A 22015-nucleotide genomic window follows, 5' to 3' on the forward strand; every position below is an offset into this window, starting at 1 on the left:
CCCCTGAAGTACCAGAGACTTAGGAGGCTATAGCAGGAGGATCACAAGTTCAAGGTCAGCCTCCACAATTCAGTGAGCCCTTTAGCAACTATGAGGCCCTGTCTCTTAAATAAATAAAGAGGCTAGGGATGTAGCTCAGGTAAATCCCCAATACATGCATCCCCCCAAAAAATAAGTTTAGGGATTACTTAATCTGATTAAGAATGCAAATATTAAATAGGTGTAAAAGTAAAGAGACGGACATTATAAATCTGTAAGAGGAAAATATACTAATTAGACCATTTTCTCAACTTCTGGCATTCTGTTGATATCTAGAAAATTATTCAATATAGTTTGGAAAATATTTTAATTTTAGTATCTAGAATTAAAATTTGTTTTCATTGACCTTTGTATTGAGCCATTTTTCTTTTCATCGAATGCCAAGAGAGAAGAGGACAGTTTATGGAAGAATTCAAAGGGTGTGCTAAAGTCTCACCAGGAAGCACACACCAATTTTTACAGAAAGTTAGATCCTCTGCTGTACATCCATTCTCCTTAGTAAGCCAGTATACCTTAAGTTCACTGATTAAATTCCTCTATTCAATATAACTGTATATCTTTGGTACTTTAGTTAAATAAAGTGCTTTGGCTTCTTCAGCTAAACTGCTTAGATAATTGGATTATTTGACCAGCTGGGTAACTTTTTTTCTATTTCTCATTCTATAGGATTCACAAGACAGTGATGATGAAAGTAAGTATTTTCATGAAAAGTATGTTTATACAGTGATGTTTCATGTCAAAGGCCAAACTTTCAAAGTAGAGATGTCAGCTTGGTAATGGTTTTTGGTAGAAAAATGAAGTTTTATGGCATTGAATAAATAGCCAAGGTAGAAAATGTCAATAATTTGAGCTAGTGACAAGCAGTTACTCACTAGGCTGAAACTTTTCAATTCTATTTTGGCTGCTTTTCCTATGAAAATAATATCAGTACATTGTTCCCTTGGGATTTATACTAATGTTTTAAAACTCCTTTCAGAAATGCCAGATCTGGAGTAAGGAATATTGTCGTCGCCTGGATTTTGAGAAAGAAAATTACTTCTTCAAGATTTCATAATTGAGAAAATTCCTGAGTTATAGCTCTAAAGGCAGATGCTGTATTTGCCTCCTTTAACCCATTTTTCAACCTGTTCCCCCCCCCCTTTTTTAAAGGCTTCACTAAGGGTTGATAATGTACCATTGTATGGGGCAAATTTAAGTCAGCTAAGGCACTATCCTTATGCATGAACATTTCCCAGACTTCCATGAAGCTGTTGAGGTCCTAGGCAATTGATAACGCAGTTGTGATAAGTAAAAACATTTCACCTGTCTCCTTTACTTTATAATATAATTACTGACATGATAGGAAGCTCTCAGCTTAGGGAAAGATAACTAAATTTTAGGTTTTAAGATATGGACTCAAGAGTGGCTGAAACAAATTGGCTGACATCTTAAACTGATAACCTGCCTTTCCTCTGGTGTACCCTACAGGATTGTTACACTAAAGTTTATTTTTCAGAAAATTTACTGCATATTATTGTATGTAAGTGATTACTTGTCAGTGTTCCAGATGTATCTTAGCTAAAACTAGTGAATGCCCTTAACTTAGATGGTTTTTGAAGCCTATACATTTGGTATTGTTTGGCCCTTAAGCTTTTACATCTCTTAGCATGGAGGACGAAGAAAACTGTACATTGTTGCTTGAGAGTCTGTACATTTAGACCAGATTTGTATTTGCACTGTCAGTATGGCAAATGAGTGAAAAAATGTTAATACACTATTGGATTTTTTTATTTCTTTATTTTTTTTTTAATTCAGCTTATCTGGCTGAAAACCTCAATTTATGTTCATGACAGTGGGGATTTTTTTAAATGTCTACATTCTTTCTAATAAACTGTTGGAAGACTTCTTGGCTGTCCTTTTAAGTGTCTGGTTTACTGTAAATTCATGTATTTACCATTTACTGGAATTTGAGTTTTTATTTCTGAGGAAGAATTTGGGGCTGTTTTTCTGTTTGGGGAAAAAAAGAGGCTTGCTGTAATGTCACAGGAAACCTTTTAAAAGTTAATCTGTAATAGAAAATTGTAGCTGAACTTTGCAGTGGCTGGAAAAGAAAGTGTTGTGATTTGATTGAAATAAAACTAAATCTGTTGTCCTCCTAAAATCTGTGGGCTTCTGCATTTTGGCAGTTTCATTCCCTAACAGCTTCTGTATTTATCATAGCATAGAAATGCTTTGTATTTCAGCACTTTTTTAAAGTGTTAGTGCTAGAGATACAAACATAAGTCCCTCAGGTGATATGCTATATGTGGGCAGCTCATAGGCTAGTCCATGGGAACAAATATTTTTGAGGAAAAAATAGTTGATATACATAAGGAATTGTAGAGATTTCAAAGGAAAACTAAGACTTTTTCTTTCCATTTGGTATGACTGTACTGAGTGATATCCAAAACCATTTTGGAATGCTACTAGAAAATCCTAGGGGCCCTGGGCATAGGAACAGTTTGCATTTGTCTGATCCTTTTTTTGTTTTTTGTTTTTTTAAACAGAGAGAGAGAGAGAATTTTAACATTTATTTTTTAGTTTTCGGTGGACACAACATCTTTGTTTGTATGTGGTGCTGAGGATGGAACCCACGCCGCACGCATGCCAGGCGAGCGCGCTACCGCTTGAGCCACATCCCCAGCCCCTCAGTCTGATCCTTTAAAGAAGTATAGTTCACTGGGCATGGTGGCATAGGCCTTTATTCCCATCAGCTCAGGAGGCTAAGGCAAGAGGATTGCAAGTTCAAAGCCAGCATCTCTCCAAGACCTTGTCTCAAAAATAAAAAAGGCGGGGCTGGGGATGTGGCTCAAGCGGTAGCGCGCTTGCCTGGCATGCGTGCGGCCCGGGTTCGACCCTCAGCACCACATACCAACAAAGATGTTGTGTCTGCCGAGAACTAAAAAATAAATATTAAAAAAAAAAATTCTCTCTCTCTCTCTCTCTCCCTCTCACTCTCTCTTTAAAAAAAAAATAATAAAAAAGGCTGGGGATGTGGCTTAATGGTTAAGCTCCCTTGGATTCAGTCCTTAATCCCCCCCCCTCAAAAAAAAAAGTGGAGTTTACTAAGCACATGCACATGCCTGCAGTCTGTGTTCAAGGTTGAGGCAGGAGGCGCTCAAGTTTCATGTCAGTCTCAGTAATTTATCAAGACCCTGTTTCTCCTTTAAAAAATAAAAAGTACTAGCTAGGTATAGAGACAAACACCTATAACCTCAGTGCTCAGGAGCTGAGGCAGGAGGATCAAAAGTTCAGAGTCAGCCTTAGCAAATTAGTGAGGCCCTAAGCGACGTAAGTGACACCCTGTCTCAAAGTACTGGTGATATAGCTCAGTGGATTTACTCCCCACCATCCCACCCTAAAAAAAGAGAGGTTATACGTTAGGCACATGTGATTGTGGCACATGCCTGCAATCACAGTGGCTTTTAGGAAACAGACTGGAGATCATAAATTCAAATATAAGTTCTTTTTAGCAATACCTGAGGATGTAGCTATTTGGCTCACTGTTATAGTACCCTTAGTATTTGGGGGTGGGGAGAATATTGCTTAGGTTCTGACCCTGTTAAAGGAATGCTGTTTCTTCAAAGCTATAGTGAGGCTGAGATGGGTTTCTCTTAAGTTGTTTGGGGCCTTGCTAAATTGCCAAGGCTGACCTTGGAATTGGGGTTCTCCTGCCTCATGAAGAATTCCTTATTAGGATTTCAGGCTAGTGCCATCACACCCAGGAAAGCCCTAGATTGTAGTTTCAACTTTATCTGGAGGATGCTAAAGGAATCTGCTTAACTGAAGTGTACCATAGTTCTTAGCTTAAATGGGGAAACTGTTAGACTCTTATTTATTCTCTTGGAAAGACAGTTCTAGAAGTTCACTGGCTTACTGCCAATTCTTTTATCTATAAGCATTAAGAAACTACCTTGGGGCTGGGGTTGCGGCTCACTGGTAGAACGCTAGCCACTGGGTGAGGCACTGGGTTCAGTCCTCGGCACCACATTAAAAAAGAAAGCTATTGTATTCATCTCTGACTAAGCAAAACCTTAAAAATATATATTTATACCTTAATGTGATTCCAATTTTGGAGGGAGTGGAGGGTGGGTGTGCCTGTGATTGAGACAGGGTATCACTATGCTGAAACTCCCAAAGTTGATTATTGTGTATTGCATATCTATTCCTACCATTGAGGGATATTGTATATCCCAAAGATATTTGGTCCTTAGTAAAGTGCCTGATGTGGTGGAGACTATCTAAATGGCATGTTGCAGGTGGGTCTGTGGGTAAGGAAACAAGTTTGTGAAATAATTTAAATATTCCAGACTTGATAAAGATTAAGGGTTAAACTTAGACACTGGCATTAGTGTCCAGATTGCACAGATTTGTTGGTCATTAGGGCTTGATGACAACTCAGGATACTGGCAGGTTTACTTTGCACTTTATACCAGGTAGTCTTTTTTTTTTTGATTGGGAGAGTACTGGGGATGGAACCCAGGGATGCTTAATCACTGATCCACATCCCCAGCCCTTTTTGTTTTGAGACAGGTTCTTGCTAAATTGCTTAGGGCCCTGCTAAGTTGCTGAGGCTGGCTTTGAACTTGTGATCCTTCTTGTTCAGCCTACTGAGCCTTTGGGATTACTGGCATGTGCCACCATGCCCAAGCCAGGTAATCATTTCTAAAGTGAAAAGCAAATCATCTCATTTGTTTACAACTCATATTGTCAGCTTGAGTTGAAAACCCTATAAGAATTACTGCTAAACAAATGCTGTACCACTAAACAACATCCCTAGCCCCCTTTTAAGTTTGTCTTGAGATAAGACCCAGGTGGCCTCAAATGTGTAATCCTCTTGCCTCATCCTCATAAGCACCTAGGATTATGTTCCTTGCTCATATAGCCCAAATTGGTTTATTTATTTACAGCACTGGGGTGAACCCAGGGCAGTTACACTATCACTGAGCTACATCCCCAGTTTCTACAGCTTAAATTTCTTAACCTCAAATCCAATGGCTTCATCTTTCTTCCCTGTTTCTATAGTCCTGTGGTTCATATTCAACCTGGTGGTTCTGAATTTATCAAAATCATGGATTACCTTGTGATTATATGGGTGTGTATATCCAATCCCAAGATAAGTTTTCATAGGTCTGTGTGTATTTGGGATTGCAAATAATTAAATTTAATGATTTCTCAACTGTGATCCCAGATTTGCCAGGAATACTGATTCTGGACCCCCAGACATTTAAATTTGAAACTTGGAAGAGAGGGCAAGGTTCATTAATCTATCCAGCCCCTCAGGATTCTGAGGTATGCCTTAAGTTTGACAACCACTGTTTTAGATCTTATATACAGATTCTGGTGCATTTTTTCCTACTGAGGTATGTTAGCAATGTAGTAGTATACTAAGTAGTATACAAATGACTATGTGACAAAGGAAATATTTTTTAGGAGAGGGAGGGTTACTGGGGATTTAACCAAGGGTCAGTTTACCACTGAGCTACATCCAAAGCCCTTTTTATTTTTATTTATTTCTTGTGGTGCTTGAGATCGAACTCAGGGCCTTGTGCATGCAAGGCAAGCTTTCTACCAACTGAGCTACATCTCCAGCGCCCTTTTTGTTTTATTTATTTATTTTTTTGAGACGGGGTCTCACTTGCTTAGAGCATCAGTATGATGCCAAGGCTGGCCTTGAACTTGAGATCCTCCCATTTTAGCCTCCTTAGCCATGGAGATTACAGGTATGTGCCATCTCATCCACCTGGAAGGAAATATTTAATCTCCAGTGTCTGATAATGGTAACAGCTAGCACATTGAGGATGTGAAAAATTGATGTGACTGAGAAGCTTTAATTTTACTAAATGTAAATCCTCCATATGGGATTGTAAAGATTTAGATGACTCCATTCTTAGCTTCCTAGGATGATAAGGGGAAATCTTTCAAAGGATGATTAAAAATTAACTGTTTAACCTTGTTAAATATGAGAGCTTAGGATGATATGTGCCTGTAGTCCCAGCTACTCAGGAGTCTAAGATAGGAGAATTACAAGGGGCAGGGTAGGGGGATAGCCAAAATAAAAGAATAGGTGATTTCCTGAAGAAATAATGGTGGGGGCTGGGGATGTGGTTCAAGCGGTAACCTGCTTTCCTGGCATGTGCGGGGCGCTGGGTTCGCCCTCAGCACCACATAAAATAAAGATGTTGTGTCCACTGAAAACTGAAAAATAAATATTAAAAAATTCTCAAAAAAAATAGTGGATAAACATGAAAATATTCCATCTGGGCCTGGGATATGGCTAAGACCCTGGGTGTTCCTAGCACTGCCAAATGGTGTGTGTGTGTGTAAACTATTCCACATTAGTAATTAGGGAAATGCAAATTAAGGTCAATTTTATTGCCACATTTAAAAAGAAAGTTTCAGCAAGAATGCTGGAGACTGGTAAATAAGCAAGATGATTTTAGAAGTTGGTCAGAATGTGGTTTAAATGGATATATTTAAGCTAACATTTTATTTCAAGGAATCTGTATTAAAGAAATACTAAGTAGTATAAAAAGTGATGTCATATTCAAGCTTTTTTAAATTTTTAAAATTTTTTTTTTTTTTTTAGAGAGAGAGAATTTTTTAATATTTATTTTTCAGTTCTTGGCAGACACAACATCTTTGTTTGTATGTGGTGCTGAGGATCGAACCCGGGCCGCATGCCAGGCGAGCGAGCTACCGCTTGAGCCACATCCCCAGCCCTTTTTTTTTTTTTCATTAAGTGTTGCATGTACTCACCATTTGAAACAACCCAAATGATCATTCATTAATTAAAAATGTTATTACATGTACTTTTATGGCATAATGTGTCCCACAGTCAATAAAAGACACTTCCATACTAATAAAATTCTCCAAAATACAAACATAAGAAATCTCATAGAAAGTAAATGGGATGAGCCATCTGTGGTGGTGCATGCCTTAATTCCATCAATTTGGGAGGTTGAGGCAGGAGGATTGCAAGTTTGAGGCCAGCCTCAAAAATATGAAAAGGGCTGGGAAAATGCCCAGTGGTTAAGTGCCCCTAGGTTCAATCCGCAATAGGGCAGGAGGTGTATATAAAACTTTATTTTTTGTTTTTTTGTGTGCTTCTGGGTGTTGAGCCATCATCTCCTACATGCTGGGAAAGTGTTCTGCCACTGAACTGTATCTCCATACCCCAAACCATGTAAAATATTTTTTTGTTTGGTGGTTATTTAGGGGGGAGGAGAATGAGATTTGGAGTTAGTGTGACTTATTCCTGTGCACCTAAAATGTATTTGTGTATTCTTGTGTAGTAGTAAACACACCCCAAAATTGTGGTTCAAGAAGGGAATAATTGGGCTTCTGAGGTACAACATTTCTGGATAAAGTTGGGGAATGGCTGCTTAAGTGAAATGTGAGTGTGAAAAACTAATTGGAATAAGAGATTAAGGGTCTCTAAAGCCAGAATACTGAATGGATTATTACAGTAATCCCCAACATGAGGTAATTTGTAAGCCTACCATTATGTCACAGTGTCTACATCATTCACACCACTCCATATCATCTTGCATCATAAGCAGGATAAGTAGAGTACAATAGGATTTTTGTTGTTGTTATTTAATGTTTGTTTGGGTTTTTTTTGGTTCTGGGTTTCGAACTCTGGGCCATTGTGTTTGCAAGGCAAGCACTCTACCAACTGAGCTATATCCCCAGCCCAAGTACAATAGGATATTTTGAGGCCACATTCATGTAATTTATAATAGTATATTATAATGATTGTCCTAGTTTATTAGTTTGTAATCTCAGTGCCTGATTTATAAATTAAGCTTTATCATAGGTAATGTATGTATAGGAAAAACAGTCTATAATATAAGATCTGGTAGTATCCAAGACTTAGGTATCTACTGGGGTCAGGTGGGGTCTTTGAACATATTCTCTATGGATGTCGGGGGACTATTACATTTTTATGGAATTTTAATTCACTTATCAGAATAATCAGTCAATTATCAGAAAATGTCAAGTATTACCACAGTACTGAAATAATGTGGGGATATGACAACTGTGGATTATCAGTAGTACAGGGAATTTGTGGAAAATATAGCCATAATGTAAATTTTTTAAGGTTTCCAGTTATGATCTACAGGGCACAATTATTTTGTAGTTAACTTGCGTGTGTGTGATGCTGGAGATTGAACCAAGGGCTTTGAAAATACTAGGAAAGCGCTCTACCATTGAGCCATAACCCTAGCCCCTGTAATTAATATCTGATAAGAACAAATGCCTGTAATCCCAGTGGCTCAGGGGGCAGAGGCAGGAGGATCTTGAGTTCAAAGCCAGCTTCAGCAATTTAGCAAGGTGTTAAGAACTCATACCCTGTCTCTAATAAAATGAAAAATAGGGCTGGGGATGTGGCTCAGTGATGGAGTTCAATCCCTGGTAAGCGCGCCCCTCCCTTGCAAAAAAAAAAAAAAGAAAACACCAGATTTCATGCCTATTTTCCCAAGAAAAATAATTTGTATTTTATATAAATATCACTTGGATAATCTGGGTCTCAGTCAGGAAGTACAAAGTTGGACCAAAACAGGTAAACTTATAGTTTATTCAGCAAATCTGTTACGGGCAATTTCAAATTTATTCTTTTTTTTTTAAAGAGAGAGAGAATTTTTTTTTTTTAATATTTATTTTTTAGTTCTCGGCGGACACAACATCTTTCTTGTATGTGGTGCTGAGGATCGAACCCGGACCGCACGCATGCCAGACGAGCGCGCTACCGCCTGAGCCACATTCCCAGCCCTCAAATTTATTCTTTATTTTAGTCTATATATTTAATAGATTATCTGATTTCAAAAATGGGAGAGAGGCCATTGAAAGTAAACTACAGCAAAAGAGTTAATAGTTCTCAAGTTTTAGTATAATGGTCTCTTTATGGAGAAACATCTCTTCCACCCACCTCAGAAACATTTAAAGCATGTGACCTTGCAGTGTGACACAAAATTTGTTTAATGAATAACTTGACTGCCCAAGAAAAAGTTAAATTACTTGATAATCTGCTAAGAGGACAAAGAATATGTGATAAATTTCATAAATTTATGAGTTCAGTTACCTAGAAATTTATGTGAAATCTCTTGGAAAACTGGATTAGTTCAAATGTCAGTATAAATGTATTTGATTATTAAAACTTAATTTGGCCAAAACCAAAATTGGTTGTACAATTTTTTTTAAAAATGTGAGATTGTGTCTTGCTGCTTGCTGTAAAGAAAGAAGTGAGGGGCTGGGATTGTGGCTCAGCGGTAGAGCGCTCGCCTCGTACAGGCGGGACCCGGGTTAGATCCTCAGCACCACATATAAATAAAGGCATTGTGTTGTGTCCATCTACACCTAAATAAATATTAAAAAAATAAGATCATTTATTTAAAAAGAAAAAAAAAGAAACAAGTGAGAAACTCAGAATTTCTTGGCTATGATACAGAAGTATCTTTGTTCTTTTACATGAGAAATAGTTGAGGCCATAGGTAGTAAATAAGTGGATCACACATTACCATTCTGGGCAGAAAGACAAAGGAATAAGTTGATTTCAGTGCCTTTTTTAAAGTAATTGATTTTGTTTAAAATAAAAACACAATAATCCCAAACAGTATTTTTCCCTTTATTACTTTTTTGGTATGAGGGATTGAACCCAGGAGTCTTAACCACTGAGCAACATCTGAAGCCCTTTTTATTTAGTTAATTATTTTTGTTATTATTATTATTATTTGGTGGGGGTGCTGGGGATTGGACCCAGGAGTGCTTTTACCACTGAGCCACAACCCCAGTCCTTATTTTTTATTTATTTTTTAATACTTACATCTCATTTTCTTTCTTTCTTTTTTTTTTTTAATATTTTCTTTTTCAGTTCTCGGCGGACACAACGTCTTTGTTGGTATGTGGTGCTGAGGATCGAACCCGGGCCGCACGCATGCTAGGCGAGCGCGCTACCGCAAAATATACATACAAAAATCAACGATGTTGTGTCCGCCAAAAACTGAAAAATAAATGTTAAAATTCTCTCTCTCCTCTCGCTCTCTTTAAAAAAAAAAAAGACAGTAATAAAAATGTGGGAAAAAAAGAATAACAAGAAGCTTGTTGCATCCATTAAAAATAAATAAATAAATACATACATACATAAATAAATATTGTGGTGCTGAGGATAGAACCCAGTGCCTTACCCATGCCAGGCAAGTGCTTTATCACTGAACTACAACCTTGCCCCTCATTTTTTTTTTTTTTTTTGTGGTGTTGTGGATTGAACCCAGGTCTTGTGTATGCTAAGCACTCTACCAACTAAGCTATATCCCCAGCCCCCTACTCCTCATTCTTGATTTTTAATCCTGTGTTTTTGGATCTACATTTTATTCTTCTGCCCCTTACTTTGCTGGTTTGCCTTTTTCTTTTTTTTTTTTTAAGAGAGAGGAGGGAGAGAGAGAGAGAGAGAGAGAGAGAGAGAGAATTTTTTTAATATTTATTTTTTAGTTCTCTGCGGACACAACATCTTTGTTTGTATGTGGTGCTGAGGATCGAACCCCGGCTGCACGCATGCCAGGCGAGCGCGCTACCACTTGAGCCACATCCCCAGCCCCTGGTTTGCCTTTTTCTACCTGATCCTCACACATTTGTGTTGTCGTGGTTTGTTTCATTTTCTTTCTTTCTTTCTTTTTTTTTTTTTTTGGTATCAGGGATTGAAACCAGTGGCACTTATCAGTCAGCCACATCACCAACCCTTTTTTTTAAGTTTTAGGTGGACACAATATCTTTATTTTATCTTTATATGGTGTTGAAGATCGAACCCAGTGCCTCGCGCATGCCAGGCGAGTGTGCTAACACTTAAGCCACATCCCCAGCCCTCACCAACCCTTTTTTAATATTTTTATTTTTGAGACAGGGTCTTGCTAAGTTGCTTAGGGCCTCCCTAAATTGCTGAGACTAGCTTGAACTTGCAATCCTCCTGCTTCAGCTTCCCCAGCTGCTGGTATTACAGTTGTGCATTACCACACCTGGCATCTCTTGGTTTTCTTAGTAGGCAAGATTACCAGATGAATATTCCAGAAGCACTTCAAAAGTAACATTTTTTTCCCTCCTTGTTTTATCTGTTTTGTCTAGTCCAACAGTGTAGAATTTTTTTGTGATCAGAAATATAAGAACTGGCATTGGAATTGTGGCACAATAGTAGAGCACTTGCCTAGCATGTGAAAGGCACTGGGTTCAATTCTTAGCACCTCATATAAATAAATGAATAAAATAAAGGTTCACCAACATCTAAATATATGTAACATGTAACAAAAGAAAAAAAAAGAAGAAAAATGAGAATAGAGGTTGAGGCTGAGGCAGGAAGATCACAAGTTCAAAACTAGCTTCAGCATCTTAGGCTTAAGCAATTTAGCCAGACTGTGTCTCAAAAAAAATAAAATGGGGGCTGGGGCTGTAGCTCAGTGGCAAAGCGCTTGCCTAGCATGTGTGAGGCACTGGGTTCGATCCTCAGCACCACATAAAAATTAACAAATAAAATAAAAGCATTCTGTCCATCTACAACTACAAAATTAAAAAAATAAAATAAAATGGCCTGGGGATGTAGCTAAGTGTTAATTGCTCTTGGGTTCAATCCCTGGTACCAAAAATAAAAAGAGGGAGGGGGCCCCAGCAGTTCTACCCCAAAATATCTTTGAATACAATCAATACTTCAAGAAAAGAGACTGTTTATTTTGTTATTTCCCAGTCTGAAGGAACACACATATTTGCCCAGCCCCCATTCCTATCTCCTATCTCATTCTATAATTAATTTCTTTACTATCCTCTTTTTTTTTTTTTTTCCTCCTTGTTGGAGTTAAACCCAGGGCTTCCCACATGTGCGGTAGACACTGTGCTACTGAGCTATTATATACCCCGAGTAGCCACTATCTTGGCTTTTTCCTTTCAAACAAACCACTTGCAGTTCCACAAAAGGATCATACCGTTTCATGCAAATGCGTGCAAATCCTTGCTTTCTACTTTACCCTAAGAATTTACTCACATTTCACAGTTGAGGGGAATTTCCCTACAGATTCAGGCAACCCAAATTTCTCCTTTCTCTACCATGTATGCACTTTACCAGTACTAACCAAGAATCATAACACTTTGTATTGTTTGCTCATTTGCCAAATAAAAAGGTCCTGAATCTTAATTATGTTTTCTACTCAAACCTAATATACATCTATTAAATGACTCGTTACTTTAGTTTCTTTTATTGTATAGATTTTAGTGATAAAGATCCTGTCCAGGTTATTGATCTGCTGAGCCTCCTGGGAGCTTCCAATCACAGTATGTGAAAGAAAAAGCGTGTTTTGATTATAGAAAAAGCTCTCCACGTCGCCAGGTTCACCTGAAAGTGAAGCTTCCCGACGCATGATTTAGGTAATCTCACCCCTCTGGCTATCAATCAGCTCAAAGTCCTACCTAAGGAGAGATCTCAAGGACAGGCAAAGACAGTTCACGTGCTTCGCCCACTTCCAACAGGAACTCGGCCCCTTTCCTAAACGTAGTTCCGCCAAGTACTCGCTCCAACTGACATTTCTGTGGTCCAATTAGGTTTCAAGGCTCGGAGGGCTGCAATTCCAATAATAGAAGCAGTTTCTGATTAGCACCAGTTTTGACCAATGGTTTAGAAGGTGAAAGCGTCTTACCCTATAGAAACAGAGTTTAAAATGATGAGCAGTAAATCTACCCAATGGATGAATCTGCAGCAGAATAGGCCTCGCCCCAACTGCAGGATTGCAGGCGGCGGGGACAGCTGCCGCATTCAGTCTCTACGCGTACTCCGCCATGTTGAGTCTTGTAGGTCGTGTGGCCGCTGCGTCGGCCTCCGGGGCCTTGCGGGGACTCAGCCCTTCGGCATCGCTACCCCAAGCCCAGCTTTTACTGCGGGCCGCCCCGGCAGCGGTCCAGCCTGGTAAGTGCTTTCCCCTAGGAACCGTGTTCAATTCTGCCTCCTTATGACCTTGAGCCAGAGACCTATCGTAGCTTGGGCCTAAGGAATCCTGTAGTGATAAAAGGATGGGAAGGGTTGAGTCCTGCTCTCTAACGGTGGGAAAACAGGAAATCATCCAGGAACCTTTCTTCAACTTAAGTACTGTCCTGTCTTGGAGAACGGGCTCTGTGTGATGGAAAAATGCGAGCAGGTGCGTTGACCTTTCCATGGCACGATGGTTCTACACTCAGGAATAGTATGGTTTTGTGCATGAACATGGAAAGCTGTGCAGGCGCGTTCTCAATGGCTGCGCGGCCCAGTCCCTGGACACGCCTTCCGTGCAAGCGGAAGGAGGCCCAGCCTGGGTTGAATTCGCCTCTCTTTGTGGGTTGTTAATACTTTGGATGTACTGAGTCCCTCTTTTTATAATATATATTTTTTTCTAATAGCCAGAGACTATGCAGCACAAACATCTCCGTCGCCAAAGGCAGGCCCAGCCACCGGGCGTATCGTGGCAGTCATCGGTGCAGTAGTGGATGTCCAGTTTGATGAGGGATTACCACCTATCCTAAATGCCCTGGAAGTGCAGGGCAGGGAGACCCGGCTGGTTTTGGAAGTGGCCCAGCATTTAGGTAAGTAGAATGTTTAAGAATAGAGAAGACTGATTAATCCAGATACCGCTGAAATCAGGCTGTCTCCTTTCTGTGATGATTTTACCAAAATGACTTTCGTTCTTCTGAGTTTGCTGAAGCCAAATTCAGATACTGAGAAGGAGCCTTGATTGTCTTAGGTCTTTCATACCAGCTACACTGTGTTAAGTATTATGGTACTTACCCGTTGTATAACCTTGCAATACCTTTATCCGACAGGTGAGAGCACAGTAAGAACCATTGCAATGGATGGGACAGAAGGTTTGGTTAGAGGTCAGAAAGTCTTAGATTCTGGTGCGCCAATTAAAATTCCTGTTGGTCCAGAGACCTTGGGCAGAATCATGAATGTCATTGGAGAGCCTATTGATGAGAGAGGTCCTATCAAAACCAAACAGTAAGTTCCTCTTGCTGCATCTATTCACAAAAGAACTGCTTTTTCTTGGAGTTTTACACATTAAGGTGACATCTAATAAAGCAACATTTTCTTACAAAAGAATACTTAAGATGCTCATGTATTTAATGGTTAAAAATCACATGATGCTACCCAGTACCATGGTACAGGCCTGTAATCCCAGCAGTGAAGAAGACTGAGGAAGAAGGGTATCAAGTTCAAGGTCAGCCTCAGCAACTTAGTGAGACCCTGTCTCAAAATAAAAAGGACTGAGAATGTGGCTCAGTGATAAAGCTCTTCTGGGTTCAGTCTCCAGTACCAAAAAATAAACAACATGATGTAGTTTTTCCTGAAGAAATTAAGGATACATAGTTCTGATTGTTGAACTGATTCTTAGGATCTCACTTTTATTAAAAAGGCTTAATGTTTATGGCTTAGGTTGAGGATTTTTAAAAACTTGTATAGCTTTGTTTTCTTATTGATATGTGAAGGAATGTTATTAGGTAGGAGAAACTTTGATAGTTACAGTTGTCAGGGAATGGGATTATTTGTTCCTGAGATGAAGTCTCCTTTATTTCAGAAAGTGAAACTAGACTCTAGATGACAACTTAGCTATAATGTAGACTAGATCCTCTGGGAAAGATTGGACTTGAGAATTGATAGGAATATTTAAGACTTCAGTTGTTCTTAACAAAGTGAATATAGATGGTTCTCTTTTCTCTTAACAGGTTTGCTCCTATTCATGCTGAGGCTCCTGAGTTCATTGAGATGAGTGTTGAGCAGGAAATTCTGGTGACTGGTATCAAGGTTGTGGATCTGCTAGCTCCCTATGCCAAGGGTGGCAAAATTGGTATGTTAGTGGTGGGTACATATTATCAAACCTATATGGGATAGGGGGATATTATCAATACCAAACTGAGATGGTATTGATATCTTTCCCTCACTGATGAGTAGCTTCTGACTTTCGTTCTTCTGAGTTTGCTGAAGCCAGATGCCATTCCTGAGAAGGGAAAGGATGGAAAGAAGCAAATTGTTTTGAGGTTTGCTTAATTTGGGAATGTAGAACTCTTTTTAATTTTTTTTTTTTTTACACCTTTTCTAGGGCTCTTTGGTGGTGCTGGAGTTGGCAAGACAGTGCTGATCATGGAGTTAATTAACAATGTTGCCAAAGCCCATGGTGGTTACTCTGTATTTGCTGGTGTTGGTGAGAGGACCCGTGAAGGCAATGACTTATACCATGAAATGATTGAATCTGGTGTTATCAATTTGAAAGATGCTACCTCCAAGGTGAGCACTTGACTGAATTTCACACAGTAATTGTGTCAGAAAACTCTAGGTAGCTAAACCCTTGTTTTAGATGATACTGGAGATTGAACCCAGGTGTGCTTTACCATTGAACTACATTCCCAGCTGTTTTTTTTTTTTTTTTAATTTTTTAAAAAAATTTTTTGGAAGTAGTTGGAAAAAACACCTTTTTCTATCTATCTATTTATATGTGGTGCTGAGGATTCAAACAGGGCCTCCTCTGTGCTAGATGAGCGCTCTATCACTGAGCCACCATGCCAGCCCTTCCCCAGCTGTTTTTAAAACTTTTATTTTGAGCCAGGTGCAGTGGCTCATACCTGTAATCCTAGTGACTTGGGAGGTAGAGGCAGAAGGATAACAAACTCAAGGCAAGCCTCAGCAATTTTGAAAAGCCCTGAGCAACTTAGTGAGACCGTTTCTCAAAATAAAAATTTTAAAAAGGGGCTGGGGATGTAATTTAGGTGTAAAAGCACCCCTGGGCTCAATCCCCACTACCAAAATAAACTAATAAAATTTTGAGGGTGCTGGGGTTGTAGCTCAGTGTAGAGCCTTTGCCTAGCACATGTGAAGCATTGGGTTCTATCCTCAGCACTACATAAAAATTAATAAAGGTATTGTGTCCATCTGCAACTAAAATTTAAAAAAAGAAACAGTGGTTCTGGAAGCTCAAGCAGGAGGATTGTGAGTTCAAAGTCAACCTCAGCAACTTAGGGAGTCCCTGAACAACTTACCTGGGTTCAGTCCCAGGTACCCAAGCGAATGAATAAATAAATATTTTAATTTGAGACAGGCTATCACTAACTTGCTGAGTCTAGCCTCAAACTTGCAATCCTTCTTCCTCAGCTTCCTAAATTACTTGGATTTCCAGCAAAACCACCACTGCACCCAGCTAGATTTGTCTCCAAAGTATTTTCTTCCTGCTTTGAGAATTTTTGCCTTTTTAATACAAGAAAATATTTTACTGTTTTGAACTGAATGTCTAATAGGAAAAAGAAATTTGCAAACAAAAGTGTTTGACACCTGAGAAGGAGAATCTTTGGTTTCCTCTCTAATTGGGAAATCTTGGGTATGTAACTTCCATACTCCTCTCACATTTTCTGACTGCATAATTACTGCAGGTAGCGCTGGTGTATGGTCAAATGAATGAACCACCTGGTGCTCGTGCCCGGGTAGCTCTGACTGGACTGACTGTAGCTGAATACTTCCGAGACCAGGAAGGTCAAGATGTACTGCTGTTTATTGATAACATCTTTCGCTTCACCCAAGCTGGTTCAGAGGTGAGAGAGCATCCTTGAGAGGAGATTCATTGAGCTTTTTTGTGGGATTGTATAGACAGCCTAAAGATTTATACACCTGAGACCACACTTTTTTTTTCTTAGGTATCTGCCTTATTGGGCAGAATCCCTTCTGCTGTAGGCTATCAGCCCACCCTGGCCACTGACATGGGTACTATGCAGGAAAGAATCACCACTACCAAGAAGGGATCTATCACCTCTGTACAGGTAAGAAAAAGTAAGTGGATGAAGGTTTAATTTGTATAAAGGTTTGTAGAGAGGTATGAAACTTTATTACATCAAAAAGGGCTTTTAAGTTGGGGGCTGGGTTTATGAGCTAGGATAATGTGTAAAATTCTTTTTTGCATTTTGAAGATTCTGAAAGGTTAAGAGACAGACATCTAAAGTAATTGAGGGTATACATGAAACATTGATTACAAAATATTGGTTTCTAGCCTAAGGGAATTCTCAAACTACATGGAAATTGACTAGTAAATATTTACTCAGTTATTGAACTACAAATTTTAAACATATATAGGTGGTAAATATGGTGAAATTATATAAAACATGGGGCTAAATTATAATAAATTCCATTTTTTTTATATATATATATATATATATATATATATAAAATTTTTTTTTCTCCTTTTGGTGCTGGGGATTAAATTCAGTACCTTCTAACAGTGAGCTATCTCAACCCTCTTGAATAATTTTTTTCCCACCTTAGAACTGGGGATTGAACCCAAGGTCACTAAATCACTGAGCCACCTTCTGAGACAGGGTCTCACTAAGTTGCCTACTGCCTTGCTAAATTGCTGGGGCTGGCTTTGAACTGATAATCCTGCCTTTTCCCTCACCCACCTAGTTACTGGGATTAGTCATGTGCCACCACACTTGGCTACATCATGAATCATTTTAAACACTATTGCAGTGGTACAGAAGTATATTTTATTGTTTTTAATTTGTAAAAGTTGGTATTATTACAATAGAGTTAAAATGTAGGATTAAATGCAAAAATGACAATGAAAATTCTTACACCCTGACTTAGAAGGACCAGATAATCTATAAACTCACCTGGCAGGTATTAGGATTGAAACTCTTGAGGTAGATATTTAAAGCTATAAAGATGAAGTGAGGTGATAAAGAGAGGTCCATAAAAGGAATGGTTTAAATGGAATTAATTTTGTTCTTGCTGCTCTATATGGGTTTTTTACTCAATTTAGGCTATCTATGTGCCTGCTGATGACCTGACTGACCCTGCCCCTGCCACTACCTTTGCCCATTTGGATGCTACCACTGTGCTGTCCCGTGCGATTGCTGAGCTGGGCATCTATCCAGCTGTGGATCCTCTAGACTCCACTTCTCGAATCATGGATCCCAATATTGTTGGCAGTGAACATTATGATGTTGCCCGTGGAGTGCAAAAGATCCTGCAGGTGATTATATTGTCATCAGTGACCCTAAAGTGATGGAAGGAATTTGAAAAGTATATTAGGACTAGATCTTTCCTAGTGTGATTTCCTTGGGAGTAAGGAAAGTTGATAGGGTTAATGAGATTTCTTGGGTTTCTAGGTGCTTAACTTTGGAATCCCTTGTTTTAAAAAAAATAGTACTCAAGGGCTGGGGATGTGGCTCAAGCGGTAGCGCGCTCGCCTGGCATGCATGCGGCCCGGGTTCGATCCTCAGCACCACATACCAACAAAGATGTTGTGTCCGCCGAGAACTAAAAAAATAAATATTAAAAATTCTCTCTCCTTTCTCTCTTGCTCTCTCCCCTCTCTCACTCTCTCTTTAAAAAAAAAAAAAAATAGTACTCAATAAAATAAGGGGAATAAAACACTGAACTTGGCTGAGAACCCTCATTATCCCTGAGCATTAATTTCCCCTCTGTTAGTTTGTTTCTGTTCTTAGATTTTTGTCTAGATTAAAGGAATATGAATACTTGCTGAGGCCTTTTTTTCTCTTAGGACTACAAATCCCTCCAGGATATCATTGCCATCCTGGGTATGGATGAGCTTTCCGAGGAAGACAAGTTGACTGTTTCCCGTGCACGGAAGATACAGCGTTTCTTGTCTCAGCCATTCCAAGTTGCTGAGGTCTTCACGGGTCATATGGGGAAGCTGGTACCCCTGAAGGAGACCATCAAAGGATTCCAGCAGATTTTGGCAGGTGAGAATTTGAGTACAAAGTTGAAAAACCAAAATCCTAAAAGCTGTGTGCTGTTTCCACAATGTATACTTTTTCTTTTTTCTTTCTTTCTTTTTTTTTTTTTACTGAGAAAATAAGCTATTTCCCACAAATTTTATTTAAAATATGTTTGGGGGGGTAGGGCACAGGTACTAAGAATTGAACCCAGAACCTTGGTAAGTGTTCTACCACTGGTACATCCCTAGCTGTTTTTATTTTGAGACAGGGTCTTAACTAAATTGCCCAAGCTGGCCACAAATTCTGATCCTCCTACCTCAACCTCTTACAGGTATGCACCCTCATACCTGGTTAACTTCCTGAGCATGTGACATATATTACTTGGCACTCTAGCCCCTTTTCAGTGCTAGATACTCTTCTAAGTGAATTACAATTTTAGAGGGAAAGCATTACTACTTTGTTTTACAAATGAGGAAACTGGCACACAGGAAAAATTAAAATTAATCATATCCTAATATCATACAGCCAGAAAAGTGGAAAGCCAGAATTTGAACTTGAGATATATGATTCCAAACCATGTTTTCTTTTTTTTTTTTTTTTTTCTTATACAGTACTGGGGCTCAGACTCAAGGCCTAATGTCCATGTTAGGCAAGTGCTCTGCCTATGAGTCACATCTCCTGTCCTCCTCTTGTGGTGGTGTTGATTTTGTTTTGTTGGGTAACAGGGATTGAACCCAGGGGCACTCTACTACTGAGCCACATCCCCAGCCCCCTTTTGAAATGGCTGAAACAATACCCTTATTTATGTGGTGCTGTGCAGGGCAGGGTCTCACTAAATTGCTATGGCTGGCTTTGAACTTATGATCTTTCTGTCTTAGCCTCCCAATCCACTGGTGTTACAGGCTTGTGCCATCTCAACTGGCTCGTGTGTTTTTGTTTGTTAATAAGTAAATAGATGTTGATGGGCTTTTATTATTGTTTATATGTGGTTCTGAGGATCGAACCCAGTCCCTCACATATGCTAGGCAAGTGCTCTAGCCCTTGCTCATGTGTTGTTTTTTTTTTTTTTTTTTAAAAAAGAGAGAGTGAGACAGGAGAGAGAGAGAGAGAGAGAGAGAGAGAGAGAGAGGGGGAGGGGGGGAGAGAGAGAGAATTTTTAATATTTATTTTTTAGTTCTCGGCGGACACAACATCTTTGTTGGTATGTGGTGCTGAGGATCGAACCCGGGCCGCATGCATGCCAGACGAGCGCGCTACCGCTGAGCCACATCTCCAGCCCCCTGTTTTTTTTTTTTTAAAGAGAGAATTTTTTAATATTATTTAGTTATCGGCAGACACAATATCTTTGTATGTGGTGCTGAGGATCGAACCCCGGCCTCATGCATGCCAGGCGAGCGCGCTACCGCCTGAGCCACATCCCCAGCCCTTTGTTTTTTTTAGTAAGTTTTTTAGTTGCAGATGTAACAATACCCTTATCTATTTATGTGGTGCTGAGGATCAAATCCAGTACCTGACACATTAGGCAAGCTTTCTACCACTGAGCCACAATCCTAGCCCCTCATAAGTTTTGGGGGTACTAGAGATGAACTTAGGGGTGCTTTACCATTGAGTCCCAGCCCTTGTAATTTTTTTATTTTGAGACAGTTCTTGCTAAGTTGCCAATGCTGGCCTTTAATTTTTGATCCTTCTGCCTCAGTCTCCTGAATAGCTGGGATTACAGGGGTGTGCCACTATAAGTGGATATTCATGTCTTCTTTTGAATTTGACTCTTTTCCCCCTGCCCTCAAAAACGTTTTCTTAGATGGCACAAATTGAAAGTCTGACTGCTGACCTCAAGTGGTGAGGTGTATACCATACTTCGTAAAGTTGATGTCCCTCCACTTCTTACTAATTGGACTTTTTTTTCCTCATGTAGGTGAATATGACCATCTCCCAGAACAGGCCTTCTATATGGTGGGACCCATTGAAGAAGCTGTGGCAAAAGCTGATAAACTGGCTGAAGAGCATGCATCGTGAGAGGTCCTCTTGCCAAATTTAAGCACTCATCCAGTGTATTTTCCCTCTCCTTGCCTTTAATCCTAAAACCCACAGTTTTTTGTGTAGGCCACACAAGAGCCTGATTGAATACATTTTATGTTCTGTTTGAAGAGTATTTAAGGTTTCCAATAAAATGTACACCCCTCAGAATTTGAGTGTTTTTCTTGGTTTTAATAATATAACCTGAACTGAAGTTTAAATTATGAATGTTTATTTTGAATGTGCTGAGGATCAAACCCAGTTTCTCACACATGCTAAGCAAGCGTTCTGCCACTGAACTACAGCCCCAGTCCCTGAGCTGTGAATCTTATGAGGAGTTCCTATGGATAATGTGATTTGGGTAGAGCCTCAACTTTGGCACTTTTATGGCATTTGTCCAAAGCAAATTTTTTTTTTTTGTCATATTCTTTATAGCACATTTCTACTTCTGGTTAAAAATCAAGGGGATTGCAGGGTCTGTTGGTGCATTCCTATACCCAGCCACTTTAAAGACTAAAGCAGGAGGATTGCAAGTTCAAAACCAGCCTCAGCAATTAATCAAGGCCCTGAGCAACTTAACAAGACCCTGTCTCAAACAAAAGGGACTATACCCCTCCCCCCCATATTCATTTTTGGTGGTACTAGGGTGTTAACATAGGGGTACTATACCAAAGTTACATCCCAAGCCCCCCCTTTTTTTTTTAAATTATCACCTGGTACTGGGGTTTGAATCCAGAGTCTACCACCGATCCATATCCCCAGATCTTTTTTGAGACAGGGTCTTGGTAAGTTGTTCAGGGTCATAAAATTTTCTGAAGCTGGCTTTGGACTTTGGGTCCTCCTGCTTCAGCCTCAAATTGCTGGAATTGCAGGTGTACATTACCACACCTGAGCTAAAGTTTTTAAATTTTGAGATGGTCTTGCTGAATTGCCAGGCTGGCCTGGAATTTGGCAATCCTCCAGACCTCTCAAGTAGCTGGGATTAAAGTGGTTTTTTTTTTGTGTTGTTGTTTGTTTTTTGAGGCAGGGTGTGAGTTGTTGAAGTTGACCTTGAATGTGCAGTCAGCCTCAGCTTCCCAAATCACTGGGTATGCAGGCAGGAGCCATTCAACTTGGTGCAAAGGGATGTTTTTTAGAAAGTCATTGGGATAAATGAAATGCTTTTAGAATATTCTATGACAAGGCAGCAGTTAAATGAATTTAAGTTTTTAGGAAATGG

General features: G+C 39.5%; 1 protein-coding gene, 1 long non-coding RNA gene and 2 other non-coding genes across 4 annotated transcripts; all 4 read left to right on the forward strand.

Moving 5' to 3' along the window:
* Positions 1–168: 168 nt before the first annotated feature.
* On the forward strand, positions 169–2025 carry LOC144254856 (uncharacterized). Its single transcript, XR_013343616.1, has 3 exons — positions 169–537; positions 706–730; positions 1016–2025. It is a non-coding gene; the product is annotated as an uncharacterized LOC144254856 (long non-coding RNA).
* A 10804-nt stretch (positions 2026–12829) lies between these two features.
* On the forward strand, positions 12830–20967 carry Atp5f1b (ATP synthase F1 subunit beta). Its single transcript, XM_077798370.1, has 10 exons — positions 12830–12997; positions 13465–13647; positions 13885–14059; positions 14785–14906; positions 15159–15343; positions 16480–16638; positions 16741–16863; positions 17859–18071; positions 18603–18804; positions 20696–20967. The coding sequence occupies exons 1-10, from the start codon at positions 12871–12873 to the stop codon at positions 20794–20796; spliced, it is 1590 nt and encodes a 529-aa protein (XP_077654496.1). The 5' UTR covers positions 12830–12870; the 3' UTR covers positions 20797–20967.
* On the forward strand, positions 13714–13788 carry LOC113189633 (small nucleolar RNA SNORD59). Its single transcript, XR_003301670.1, has one exon. It is a non-coding gene; the product is annotated as a small nucleolar RNA SNORD59 (small nucleolar RNA).
* Positions 14995–15065, forward strand: LOC113189632 (small nucleolar RNA SNORD59). Its single transcript, XR_003301669.1, has one exon. It is a non-coding gene; the product is annotated as a small nucleolar RNA SNORD59 (small nucleolar RNA).
* Positions 20968–22015: the final 1048 nt, after the last annotated feature.

The sequence above is a fragment of the Urocitellus parryii genome, chromosome 5, assembly GCF_045843805.1.
Source record: "Urocitellus parryii isolate mUroPar1 chromosome 5, mUroPar1.hap1, whole genome shotgun sequence".
NCBI lineage: Eukaryota > Metazoa > Chordata > Mammalia > Rodentia > Sciuridae > Urocitellus > Urocitellus parryii.

Excerpts from the sequence above, each read along its gene's own strand:
- Atp5f1b (XM_077798370.1), top strand. The coding sequence starts at position 12,871 with ATGTTGAGTCTTGTAGGTCGTGTGGCCGCTGCGTCGGCCTCCGGGGCC. Across the intron at positions 15,344-16,479 it reads TGAAAGATGCTACCTCCAAG|GTAGCGCTGGTGTATGGTCA; the intron begins GTGAGCACTTGA and ends TAATTACTGCAG. Across the intron at positions 18,805-20,695 it reads ATTCCAGCAGATTTTGGCAG|GTGAATATGACCATCTCCCA; the intron begins GTGAGAATTTGA and ends TTCCTCATGTAG.